Source organism: Ranitomeya imitator, chromosome 6, assembly GCF_032444005.1.
Source record: "Ranitomeya imitator isolate aRanImi1 chromosome 6, aRanImi1.pri, whole genome shotgun sequence".
NCBI lineage: Eukaryota > Metazoa > Chordata > Amphibia > Anura > Dendrobatidae > Ranitomeya > Ranitomeya imitator.
The window spans coordinates 18,556,456-18,570,063 of record NC_091287.1 but is presented as its reverse complement, the minus strand read 5'-3'; the positions used below and the strand labels follow the sequence as shown (position 1 = coordinate 18,570,063).

Genomic DNA, 13,608 nt, shown 5'->3' with positions numbered 1-13,608 from the left:
ATAATGACCAATCTCCCCCTTATAGCCACAGTTCCCCCATAGTCACCAGGTGCCCTCCTTATAGCCACAGTTCTCCCATAGTCACCAGGTGCCCTCCTTATAGCCACAGTTCTCCCATAGTCACCAGGTGCCCTCATTATAGCCACAGTTGCTATGGGAGCATTGTGACTATAAGGGGGGTCTTGGTTGCTATGGGAGCACTGTGGTTATCAGGTAGGCACCTTGTTACTATGGGGGCACTGTGGCTATAAGGGGGGTCTTGGTTGCTATGGGGGCACTGTGGCTATCAGGTAGGCACCTGGTTACTATGGGGGCACTGTGGCTATAATGGGGGTCTTGGTTACTATGGGGGCACTGTGGTTATCAGGTAGGCACCAGATTACTATGGGGGCACTGTGGCTATCATGTAGGCACCTGGTTACTATGGGGGCACTGAGGCTATAACGGGGGTCTTGGTTGATATGGGGGCACTGTGCTATCAGGTAGGCACCAGATTACTATGGGGGCACTGTGGCTATAACGGGGGTCTTGGTTGATATGGGGGCACTGTGCTATCAGGTAGGCACCTGGTTACTATGGGGGCACTGTGGCTATAATGGGGGTCTTGGTTACTATGGGGGCACTGTGGTTATCAGGTAGGCACCTTGTTACTATGGGGGCACTGTGGCTATAACGGGGGTCTTGGTTGATATGGGGGCACTGTGCTATCAGGTAGGCACCTGGTTACTATGGGGGCATTGTGGCTATAATGGGGGTCTTGGTTACTATGGGGGCACTGTGGCTATAACGGGGGTCTTGGTTACTATGGGGGCACTGTGGCTATCAGGTGGGTCTTGGTTGCTATGGGGGCACTGTGCTATCAGGTAGGCACCTGGTTACTATTGGGGCACTGAGGCTATAACGGGGGGTCTTGGTTACTATGGGAGCACTGTGGCTATCAGGGGGGTCTTGGTTGCTATGGGGGCACTGTGGCTATCAGGGGGGGGGGTCTTGGTTGCTATGGGGGCACTATGGCTATCAGGTAGGCACCTGGTTACTATGGGGGCACTGTGGCTATCAGGGGGGTCTTGGTTACTATGGGGCACTGTGGCTATCAGGGGGGTCTTGGTTACTATGGGGCACTGTGGCTATCAGGGGGGTCTTGGTTGCTATGGGGGCACTGTGCTATCAGGGGGGTCTTGGTTACTATGGGGGCACTGTGGCTATCAGGGGGGTCTTGGTTGCTATGGGGGCACTGTGGCTATCAGGGGGGTCTTGGTTGCTATGGGGGCACTATGGCTATCAGGGGGGTCTTGGTTGCTATTGGGGCACTGTGGCTATCAGGTAGGCACCTGGTTACTATGGGGGCACTGAGGCTATCAGGGGGGTCTTGGTTACTATGGGGACACACTGTGGCTATAATGGGGTCTTGGTTGCTATGGGGGCACTATGGCTATCAGGTAGGCACCTGGTTACTATGGGGGGCACTGTGGCTATCAGAGGGGAGACTGGTTACTATGGAGGCCCTGCAGCCATAAGGGGGCACTGTCTCTCAGCACACACTGTAGCTGCCGTCATTATCACACATAAATAAAATGGACAGCGGAGCCTGCGATTCAGTGCGGGGGGACTACAAGTCTCCGCTCCTCCGGCTCCACCCACAACACCCATCTCTTTGACTAGCTATAGCTAAGCTCATGTTATTGTCCACGTGACCAGACTACTATGGGGCCGTCCGGGGGCGGAGTCAGCTTCAGGCCCCCTGAACCGCTAAGCATCACGGGATTTGTAGTTTACTAAGTCTTTAACCAGCTACTGCCTGTTGCGGGCAGAAGAAAACCTCAATATTTTAAACATGAAATCATCCGCATGTCGCCTACATAATATATGAATATTGTCCAGTCAGACACCAGGGTGTAATGGAGGCCTAGAGAGCAATACCGGCGATAACGTGGGTGTTTCTGGATCAGGCATCGCTGAGGACGGCCTTTCTGGGGTCCTGGCAGCGGCTGGGTCTCTCGGTGGCTTCTGGGAATCGGTCTTTCCGCAGTCGGCCCTGAATCAGGCAGGATGGGTGAGTGAGGCTGCGCGGATGAAGCGGCTGCCGTGCGGCCGGGAGGGGACCGTGCTGTTCGGGGAGCGGGCGGCGGATCCCGGGTGTCAGCGGGAGGTAGTGCGGCCGGGGCCCGGGGAGATGAGGCGCGGGGATTGGTGACTCCATGAGGCGCAGTGAGGAGGCGCCATGACACCGCCGTGTAATGTGCGGGGAGGCCGCATGGCCTTTATAGTGGGGCCACAGTGATGAGGGGCGTGAGCCGTCACCGAGCAAATGTGATAAATTCACTTTTTTTGGGAGAGAATTACATTTTTGTGGTCTGAATTGGTGGCTTAGGCTAGGTTCACATTGAGTTAGGGCAGTCCGTTTAGCGGATACACTAGCGGATTGCGCTAACGCAATGTCCCAAAAGGGATTGCGTTTGGCGATCCCGCTAGCGCAGATACCCGATCTGCGCTAGCGAGAAACGGACCTCGGACGCTGCAAGCATCATCCGCTGTCCATCCGAAACTAACGGGACATCGCTAGCGCGTGCCAAAAATGGCATGCGCTAGAGATCCGTTAGCACATTGCAGTCAATGGGTGCGCTAACGGATCCGTTAGAGCGCTAATTGCGACAATTGCGCCATGTAACGGAGCCCGCTACCGGACACCCACTAACGCAATGTGAACCTAGCCTAAGGCCATGTTTCCACTGTCTGGATTCCTTCAGGATTAGCTGCATCCGCCCGCAGCGTCCAGACGTTACCGCGGAGGGGATTTTGTGACATCCCATCTCCAATATGCGTACGAGGACACAGGCGGCAGACTTGCGTATCCGGACATGCGGCGCGTCTCTCCAGACTGCAGCATGTCTATTTATCTTGCTGAGACGCTCTGTCCGTCCCCGTGAGATAAATCACTCGGTCTATGAATACAATGCGGTGATTCCAGATGTGCTCAATGAACATATCCGGAATCACCGCACGTACATCAGGGGGTGGTGCTTTGGGCGGAGCGGGGTATCTGCTACGTCCAAAGCGCAGGAATTCCTGATGGTGGAAACACACCTTTTAGAAGGTGGTTATTTCCCCCGCCCCCACCCCACAAGCAAAGAGAGAAAAAAAATCCAAACCCCCCCAAACTTGCTCAGTCACTGCTGGGTTGGAACATTCCCATCGCGATCCTCGCTGATGACTTGTGATGTGTGGAGTCTCCGGTCAGCGCTGGTGATGCTTCTGCCCGACCGTCTCCAGATCGGCTCCATCAGGGCCGCACATCAGACACATGAGGTCACCCCCCATCATAAACATTGCTGCCGGCATCATCACTTGTGGCTGCGGGCTGTCACCTCCCATCATAAACATTGCTGCCGCCACCATCACTTGTGGCTGCGGGCTGTCACCCCCCATCATAAACATTGCTGCCGCCACCATCACTTGTGGCTCCGGGCTGTCACCTCCCATCATAAACATTGCTGCCGCCACCATCACTTGTGGCTCCAGGCTGTCACCCCCCATCATGAACATCGCTGCGGGCATTATCACTTGTGGCTCCAGGCTGTATCTTCCAGCTGTCACCATCTAACAGCAGTGATCAGAGATGACTCTGATCTTGGCTATATTCTTTCATTAAATACCATGGGCCTGTCTGCAGGGGTTCCTTTACCATGGTGCCCAGCTAGTCTGCCATCCGCCCTGATGAGCTGCAGCCACCGTCAGGCTGCATCAGCCACATCAGAAGGCATTAGACCCAATTAGTGGGCAATGGGATGGAGGAGTGGTGGGGGGCGCAGAAGGTAAGTATTCGGTATATAAATGTGGCCTGAGAGATTTAGAGAGGGAAAAAAAGCTATGGGGGCAGAAAAGTTATTTACGATGTGTCAAAAATAAAAGCCACATAATTGGGGTTACTGCAAACCAAGTAAGAACTTAGTAAAGCAATGCACACAGCAGTGTCACCACAGCAAAACTGCGGATTCCCCCATTTCTCATTTACATTGGAAATGCTGTAATGTACGCCAAGAACATGCCCTCGCAGCGCTAGACCGGGGGAGGGGTGGTGTAGGAAGTTATTGCAATCACAAAGCCCTAAAATAATTCCTTATGGCAGTATACACTAACCTGTGATGCATTAAGTTGTGAAACTACAATTCCTAGCAATCCTGGGCAGCTGACATATATTTTACTAACCTATTTCTCTCTTCTCAGGTAAGTGCCGTGGTCTTCGTACAGCAAGAAAGCTGCGCGACAACCGACGTGAGCAGAAATGGCACGACAAGCAGTACAAGAAGGCCCACCTGGGGACCGCGCTCAAGGCTAATCCTTTTGGAGGCGCTTCCCACGCCAAAGGCATCGTCCTGGAAAAAGTGTAAGTGGCCGGACTCGTGTGTAGAAATTATCAATAACTTGGCAACGCTTTTGTGGTGTGAAAATGTTGCAGATTTCGGCCCAAGTCCTTTTTGTGCTATAATGTGATACTTTTCACTCTTTCAACAGTGGATTAAATCAAAGCCAATGGGGGCAGGACCACCGTTGTGCCGACATGTTTATTGCATGTGGGTTCTAAGCATTGACACTGGTTTCTAATCCTAGAATACGGCACGTATTCCACAATTTGGTGACATTTGTAGCACAGATCTGCACCTGCTTGTAGCCAGAGAGGCCCCCAAATACATTTATCAGGGTGGCTGGGTGTCCTTGTGTGCAGCAAGGAGCGACCGGTGATCACAATCCCGCTCTGTAGTCAGACTGCAGATGTGTCCGCAGCATTTATGCGCCTGTTACCTGCAGATCTGGGAAATTTCACTTTCCATTGCAAATGGTGAAATCTGCAGAATCCACAAAAACAATTGACATATTGTGCATTGCAGATTAGCTTCATGTGTTTTCTGCACTCAAATTCACATAGTGCGCCCTTCCTGCAGATATTCTATGTGAACTAAGCCTGACTGTGCGGTATTATTTTGCCATTTCAGTGTGCACTGTGTGATCCGCAGCCTGATCTTATTCTGCTCTATTCTTGTGTTTTTAGTGGTGTTGAGGCCAAACAGCCCAACTCTGCCATCAGAAAATGTGTTCGAGTGCAACTCATCAAGAACGGCAAGAAGATCACCGCCTTCGTTCCCAATGACGGCTGCTTGAACTTCATTGAGGTAATTTTGGTTGGGGGCAGCAGTCAGAGGGTCAGACTGGCTTCACACGATGTCAAGAAATACTAAAGGGATCTGGAGCTCTGTCTCCTGGACTAAAATGATCGGCTCCAAATCTTTGACCTTTGATAACTTGCTTACAGTGAACAAAATGGTTACCCTAACCAGGCAGGTTTTCTCAATCCGCAAGATGGGGGGGCAGCTTGCTAGTTACTGGGGTCTTACTGGATATACCTCTATTGATTCTGAGAACTGGGCTCTGATTGCAGCGGTCAGACCCCAGCAATCCATAATCCCCCATCCTGTGAGTAAGGGATAATTTGCCTGTTTGGAAAAAAACAAACCGGCGTTGGAAAAATCCTTCTCCAAATATATAAAACGAGAACAGTTTTATAAGTCACACGCCCTAATGTAACAGTGCCTGGTGGGTGAAATCTCACTGATGGGCTCCTTTCTCCAATTATTACATTTCATTGTTGCAAGACGAGTAAATGAAGGTTGGGCCTCGTCCTCCGGGGGCCGTGTGTAATCTGTATCATCAGTGATTCTTTGTGACACGTACATTTTCCCTTTTTCTTTTTCTCTTAGGAGAACGATGAAGTTTTGGTGGCTGGATTCGGTCGGGCCGGTCACGCTGTTGGTGACATTCCCGGTGTCAGGTTCAAGGTTGTGAAAGTAGCTAATGTGTCCCTGTTGGCTTTGTACAAAGGCAAGAAGGAGAGACCCAGATCCTAGATGTGTTCTGCCATCTCCTCGTACAATAAACAGCTATCTCACACTCGTACAATAAACCGTTTTCTCACACTCCAGGTTATCACTGTACATCTGTTTTTTGCGCTCGTGTGGTTTTTGGGGTTTGTTTTTTTTTTTTTTTACATTGGGGGTCCGACCGATCACACATGACTGCTTGGTGAGGAGGAGACCCTGTCCGCTGTCCTGTGTCGAGCTGCTCCCTGCAGTTTCCTCAGTGATTATTGGACCTGTGTACTAGTAGTGCTGTTACAGGATCAGCTCTGAGCTTCTTGCTGCATTTCTGTACATTGTAATGCAAGATTGTCTTCTATCCCCTTTAAAGTAAATCTCACTTTTTTTTTTTGCTGTCCGATGTGATTGTATTATAAAGTTGGGATAGAGATCCTGATTCTAGTGCTGTCTCCTATGAGGCTTCTTGCAGTAGTTTTGCTATATCAGTGATGAGCCCCTGTAATTGTGCACTTTGTGCCCGTCATCAACTGTCTCAATCCTTCCTATGTGCAGTAGTGTAGACAGAAACTTAAAAATTGTGAGGGTCACAGATAAAATGGAGATTTAATCAAAACTACAGCAAGAAGCTCAGTACATGATGCACTGCTGGTATCTGGGTCTATGCCGCTATCGTGCCCCAAAACAGATCTGGAGTCCAAACTATGGTGAAGTCCTACTTGTCCTTATAGGTGAAAGGAGCTGCGCTGGCTAGAAGGAAAACGCTTCCTAAATGAACCCCAGAATGGGCCTTAATGACTGGGTTTTTTTTTTTTTTGCCTGTCTTCAGCGGTCATGTCACTGTATGGGGTTTTGTTTATCCAGGACAACTTATAATTTTTTTTTTTTTTTGTGTGTGCTAGTTTGGGGTATATAATTTTTTTTTTCAAAAATACCAAACTTTTTGTTTTTCCCTCAATGTAAGTTGTGCATCAGAGGAAAGAGCCCGATCCAGTGACTGGTCGCAGGAAGGTCTGATCTGTGTCTGCTAGAAACAAGCCGCTCTGTCCCGGCAGTCCTGTGCTCGCAGGAAGGTCTGATCTGTGTCTGCTAGAAACAAGCCGCTTTGTCCTGGCAGTCCTGTGCTCGCAGGAAGGTCTGATCTGTATCTGCTAGAAACAAGCCGCTCTGTCCCGGCAGTCCTGTGCTCGCAGGAAGGTCTGATCTGTGTCTGCTAGAAACCAGCCGCTCTGTCCCGGCAGTCCTGTGCTCGCAGGAAGGTCTGATCTGTGTCTGCTAGAAACAAGCTGCTCTGTCCCGCAGTCCTGTGCTCGCAGGAAGGTCTGATCTGTGTCTGCTAGAAACAAGCCGCTCTGTCCCGGCAGTCCTGTGCTCGCAGGAAGGTCTGATCTGTGTCTGCTAGAAACAAGCCGCTCTGTCCCGGCAGTCCTGTGCTCGCAGGAAGGTCTGATCTGTGTCTGCTAGAAACAAGCCGCTCTGTCCCGCAGTCCTGTGCTCGCAGGAAGGTCCGATCTGTATCTGCTAGAAACAAGCCGCTCTGTCCCGGCAGTCCTGTGCTCGCAGGAAGCTCCGATCTGTGTCTGCTAGAAACCAGCCGCTCTGTCCCGCAGTCCTGTGCTCGCAGGAAGGTCCGATCTGTGTCTGCTAGAAACAAGCCGCTCTGTCCCGGCAGTCCTGTGCTCGCAGGAAGGTCCGATCTGTGTCTGCTAGAAACCAGCCGCTCTGTCCCGGCAGTCCTGTGCTCGCAGGAAGGTCCGATCTGTGTCTGCTAGAAACAAGCCGCTCTGTCCCGGCAGTCCTGTGCTCGCAGGAAGGTCTGATCTGTGTCTGCTAGAAACAAGCCGCTCTGTCCCGGCAGTCCTGTGCTCGCAGGAAGGTCTGATCTGTGTCTGCTAGAAACAAGCCGCTCTGTCCCGGCAGTCCTGTGCTCGCAGGAAGGTCTGATCTGTGTCTGCTAGAAACAAGCCGCTCTGTCCCGGCAGTCCTGTGCTCGCAGGAAGGTCTGATCTGTGTCTGCTAGAAACAAGCCGCTCTGTCCCGGCAGTCCTGTGCTCGCAGGAAGGTCCGATCTGTATCTGCTAGAAACAAGCCGCTCTGTCCCGGCAGTCCTGTGCTCGCAGGAAGCTCCGATCTGTGTCTGCTAGAAACCAGCCGCTCTGTCCCGCAGTCCTGTGCTCGCAGGAAGGTCCGATCTGTGTCTGCTAGAAACAAGCCGCTCTGTCCCGGCAGTCCTGTGCTCGCAGGAAGGTCTGATCTGTGTCTGCTAGAAACAAGCCGCTCCGCTCTGTCCCGGCAGTCCTGTGCTCGCAGGAAGGTCCGATCTGTGTCTGCTAGAAACAAGCCGCTCTGTCCCGGCAGTCCTGTGCTCGCAGGAAGCTCCGATCTGTGTCTGCTAGAAACAAGCCGCTCTGTCCCGACAGTCCTGTGCCTGCAGGAAGGTCCGATCTGTGTCTGCTAGAAACAAGCCGCTCTGTCCCGGCAGTCCTGTGCTCGCAGGAAGGTCCGATCTGTGTCTGCTAGAAACAAGCCGCTCTGTCCCGGCAGTCCTGTGCTCGCAGGAAGGTCCGATCTGTGTCTGCTAGAAACAAGCCGCTCTGTCCCGGCAGTCCTGTGCTCGCAGGAAGGTCCGATCTGTGTCTGCTAGAAACAAGCCGCTCTGTCCCGGCAGTCCTGTGCTCGCAGGAAGGTCTGATCTGTGTCTGCTAGAAACAAGCCGCTCTGTCCCGGCAGTCCTGTGCTCGCAGGAAGGTCTGATCTGTGTCTGCTAGAAACAAGCCGCTCTGTCCCGGCAGTCCTGTGCCTGCAGGAAGGTCCGATCTGTGTCTGCTAGAAACAAGCCGCTCTGACCCGGCAGTCCTGTGCTCGCAGGAAGGTCCGATCTGTGTCTGCTAGAAACCAGCCGCTCTGTTCCGGCAGTCCTGTGCTCGCAGGAAGGTCTGATCTGTGTCTGCTAGAAACAAGCCGCTCTGTCCCGGCAGTCCTGTGCTCGCAGGAAGCTCCGATCTGTGTCTGCTAGAAACAAGCCGCTCTGTCCCGGCAGTCCTGTGCTCGCAGGAAGGTCTGATCTGTGTCTGCTAGAAACAAGCCGCTCTGTCCCGGCAGTCCTGTGCTCGCAGGAAGGTCTGATCTGTGTCTGCTAGAAACAAGCCGCTCTGTCCCGGCAGTCCTGTGCTCGCAGGAAGGTCTGATCTGTATCTGCTAGAAACAAGCCGCTCTGTCCCGGCAGTCCTGTGCTCGCAGGAAGCTCCGATCTGTGTCTGCTAGAAACAAGCCGCTCTGTCCCGGCAGTCCTGTGCTCGCAGGAAGGTCTGATCTGTGTCTGCTAGAAACAAGCCGCTCTGTCCCGCAGTCCTGTGCTCGCAGGAAGGTCTGATCTGTGTCTGCTAGAAACAAGCCGCTCTGTCCCGGCAGTCCTGTGCTCGCAGGAAGGTCTGATCTGTGTCTGCTAGAAACAAGCCGCTCTGTCCCGGCAGTCCTGTGCTCGCAGGAAGGTCTGATCTGTGTCTGCTAGAAACAAGCCGCTCTGTCCCGGCAGTCCTGTGCTCGCAGGAAGGACTGATCTGTGTCTGCTAGAAACAAGCCGCTCTGTCCCGCAGTCCTGTGCTCGCAGGAAGGTCTGATCTGTATCTGCTAGAAACAAGCCGCTCTGTCCCGGCAGTCCTGTGCTCGCAGGAAGCTCCGATCTGTGTCTGCTAGAAACAAGCCGCTCTGTCCCGGCAGTCCTGTGCTCGCAGGAAGGTCTGATCTGTGTCTGCTAGAAACAAGCCGCTCTGTCCCAGCAGTCCTGTGCTCGCAGGAAGCTCCGATCTGTGTCTGCTAGAAACAAGCCGCTCTGTCCCGGCAGTCCTGTGCTCGCAGGAAGCTCCGATCTGTGTCTGCTGGAAACAAGCCGCTCTGTCCCGGCAGTCCTGTGCTCGCAGGAAGGTCCGATCTGTGTCTGCTAGAAACCAGCCGCTCTGTCCCGGCAGTCCTGTGCTCGCAGGAAGGTCCGATCTGTGTCTGCTAGAAACCAGCCGCTCTGTCCCGGCAGTCCTGTGCTCGCAGGAAGGTCCGATCTGTGTCTGCTAGAAACAAGCCGCTCTGTCCCGGCAGTCCTGTGCTCGCAGGAAGGTCCGATCTGTGTCTGCTAGAAACCAGCCGCTCTGTCCCGGCAGTCCTGTGCTCGCAGGAAGGTCTGATCTGTATCTGCTAGAAACAAGCCGCTCTGTCCCGGCAGTCCTGTGCTCGCAGGAAGGTCTGATCTGTATCTGCTAGAAACAAGCCGCTCTGTCCCGGCAGTCCTGTGCTCGCAGGAAGGTCCAATCTGTATCTGCTAGAAACAAGCCGCTCTGTCCCGGCAGTCCTGTGCTCGCAGGAAGGTCCGATCTGTGTCTGCTAGAAACCAGCCGCTCTGTCCCGGCAGTCCTGTGCTCGCAGGAAGGTCCGATCTGTGTCTGCTAGAAACAAGCCGCTCTGTCCCGGCAGTCCTGTGCCTGCAGGAAGGTCTGATCTGTGTCTGCTAGAAACCAGCCGCTCTGTCCCGGCAGTCCTGTGCTCGCAGGAAGGTCCGATCTGTGTCTGCTAGAAACCAGCCGCTCTGTCCCGGCAGTCCTGTGCTCGCAGGAAGGTCTGATCTGTGTCTGCTAGAAACAAGCCGCTCTGTCCCGGCAGTCCTGTGCTCGCAGGAAGGTCTGATCTGTGTCTGCTAGAAACAAGCCGCTCTGTCCCGGCAGTCCTGTGCTCGCAGCAAGGTCTGATCTGTGTCTACTAGAAACAAGCCGCTCTGTCCCGGCAGTCCTGTGCTCGCAGGAAGGTCTGATCTGTGTCTGCTAGAAACAAGCCGCTCTGTCCCGGCAGTCCTGTGCTCGCAGGAAGGTCTGATCTGTGTCTGCTAGAAACAAGCCGCTCTGTCCCGGCAGTCCTGTGCTCGCAGGAAGGTCTGATCTGTGTCTGCTAGAAACAAGCCGCTCTGTCCCGGCAGTCCTGTGCTCGCAGGAAGGTCTTATCTGTGTCTGCTAGAAACAAGCCGCTCTGTCCCGGCAGTCCTGTGCTCGCAGGAAGGTCCGATCTGTGTCTGCTAGAAACAAGCCGCTCTGTCCCGGCAGTCCTGTGCTCGCAGGAAGGTCCGATCTGTGTCTGCTAGAAACAAGCCGCTCTGTCCCAGCAGTCCTGTGCTCGCAGGAAGGTCTGATCTGTGTCTGCTAGAAACAAGCCGCTCTGTCCCGGCAGTCCTGTGCTCGCAGGAAGGACTGATCTGTGTCTGCTAGAAACAAGCCGCTCTGTCCCGCAGTCCTGTGCTCGCAGGAAGGTCTGATCTGTGTCTGCTAGAAACAAGCCGCTCTGTCCCGGCAGTCCTGTGCTCGCAGGAAGGTCTGATCTGTGTCTGCTAGAAACAAGCCGCTCTGTCCCGCAGTCCTGTGCTCGCAGGAAGGTCTGATCTGTGTCTGCTAGAAACAAGCCGCTCTGTCCCGGCAGTCCTGTGCTCGCAGGAAGGACTGATCTGTGTCTGCTAGAAACAAGCCGCTCTGTCCCGCAGTCCTGTGCTCGCAGGAAGGTCTGATCTGTATCTGCTAGAAACAAGCCGCTCTGTCCCGGCAGTCCTGTGCTCGCAGGAAGCTCCGATCTGTGTCTGCTAGAAACAAGCCGCTCTGTCCCGGCAGTCCTGTGCTCGCAGGAAGGTCTGATCTGTGTCTGCTAGAAACAAGCCGCTCTGTCCCAGCAGTCCTGTGCTCGCAGGAAGCTCCGATCTGTGTCTGCTAGAAACAAGCCGCTCTGTCCCGGCAGTCCTGTGCTCGCAGGAAGCTCCGATCTGTGTCTGCTGGAAACAAGCCGCTCTGTCCCGGCAGTCCTGTGCTCGCAGGAAGGTCCGATCTGTGTCTGCTAGAAACCAGCCGCTCTGTCCCGGCAGTCCTGTGCTCGCAGGAAGGTCCGATCTGTGTCTGCTAGAAACCAGCCGCTCTGTCCCGGCAGTCCTGTGCTCGCAGGAAGGTCCGATCTGTGTCTGCTAGAAACAAGCCGCTCTGTCCCGGCAGTCCTGTGCTCGCAGGAAGGTCCGATCTGTGTCTGCTAGAAACCAGCCGCTCTGTCCCGGCAGTCCTGTGCTCGCAGGAAGGTCTGATCTGTATCTGCTAGAAACAAGCCGCTCTGTCCCGGCAGTCCTGTGCTCGCAGGAAGGTCTGATCTGTATCTGCTAGAAACAAGCCGCTCTGTCCCGGCAGTCCTGTGCTCGCAGGAAGGTCCAATCTGTATCTGCTAGAAACAAGCCGCTCTGTCCCGGCAGTCCTGTGCTCGCAGGAAGGTCCGATCTGTGTCTGCTAGAAACCAGCCGCTCTGTCCCGGCAGTCCTGTGCTCGCAGGAAGGTCCGATCTGTGTCTGCTAGAAACAAGCCGCTCTGTCCCGGCAGTCCTGTGCCTGCAGGAAGGTCTGATCTGTGTCTGCTAGAAACCAGCCGCTCTGTCCCGGCAGTCCTGTGCTCGCAGGAAGGTCCGATCTGTGTCTGCTAGAAACCAGCCGCTCTGTCCCGGCAGTCCTGTGCTCGCAGGAAGGTCCGATCTGTGTCTGCTAGAAACCAGCCGCTCTGTCCCGGCAGTCCTGTGCTCGCAGGAAGGTCCGATCTGTGTCTGCTAGAAACCAGCCGCTCTGTCCCGGCAGTCCTGTGCTCGCAGGAAGGTCCGATCTGTGTCTGCTAGAAACCAGCCGCTCTGTCCCGGCAGTCCTGTGCTCGCAGGAAGGTCTGATCTGTGTCTGCTAGAAACAAGCCGCTCTGTCCCGCAGTCCTGTGCTCGCAGGAAGGTCTGTACACTACATGGCGCTAGCTGAGCGCTGTGTACTTGCCAACATGGACAATAGAATAGGTCGTCAATATCTGTTCAGTCAAGACACCGGCACCTCCAAGATCAACTTACGGTGGCGGCCGCTGTCTGGTACTGTAGCTCGGCCCCAGGATGGCATTGATGGACTATATAATATACTAGATGATGGCCCGATTCTAACGCATCGGGTATTCTAGAATATGCATGTCCACGTAGTATATTGCCCAGTCACGTAGTATGTAGTATATTGGTCAGCCATGTAGTATATTGGCCAGTGACATAAAATAAAAAATAAACATATACTCACCTTAGTCCCGGCTCCTGTGTACGCTGCACGCAGCAGCTTCCGGTCCCAGGGTTGGTATGACTATGAGCGCAGGACCTGTGATGATGTTGCGGTGACGTGACCGTGACGTCATGGCAGGTCCTTCTCCCTTAGCACCGGAACCTGCCGGTGGACAGGACGCGACGTCGGAGGGTGAGAATAAGGTTTTTTTTTTTTTTAAATTATTATTTGTAACATTGGATCGTTTTACTATTGATGCTGCATACGCAGCATCAATAGTAAAAACTTGGTCACACAGAGTTAACAGCTGCGTATCTGGAGTGTTACACCGCGCTCCGGTAACGCTGGCATTAACCCTGTGTGAGCGCTGAGGGGAGTACGGAGTGGGCACTTACTGTGAGGAGGAAGGAGCAGCCATTTTGCCGCCGGACTGTGGCCGTCGCTGATTGGTCGTGGCAAAACGCCCACGACCATTGCCACGACCAATCATCGACTTGGATTCCATGACAGAGGCCGCGACCAATGAATATCCGTGACAGAAAGACGGACGGAAGTGACCCTTAGACAATTATATAGTAGGATATTTTTAATCCTGACTGCAGTTCTCCTTTAATTATAACCCATGCATTTCGCACCAGACACAACTCTTCATCTATTATCTCA

At 53.8% G+C, this 13,608-nt stretch overlaps 1 protein-coding gene across 1 annotated transcript; it reads left to right on the top strand.

Moving 5' to 3' along the window:
- The first annotated feature begins 1,929 nt into the window (after positions 1-1,929).
- RPS23 (ribosomal protein S23) lies at positions 1,930-5,969 on the top strand. The gene is made up of 4 exons (XM_069729262.1): positions 1,930-2,053; positions 4,225-4,384; positions 5,048-5,168; positions 5,754-5,969. The coding sequence occupies exons 1-4, from the start codon at positions 2,050-2,052 to the stop codon at positions 5,898-5,900; spliced, it is 432 nt and encodes a 143-aa protein (XP_069585363.1). The 5' UTR covers positions 1,930-2,049; the 3' UTR covers positions 5,901-5,969.
- The last annotated feature ends 7,639 nt before the right edge of the window (positions 5,970-13,608 follow it).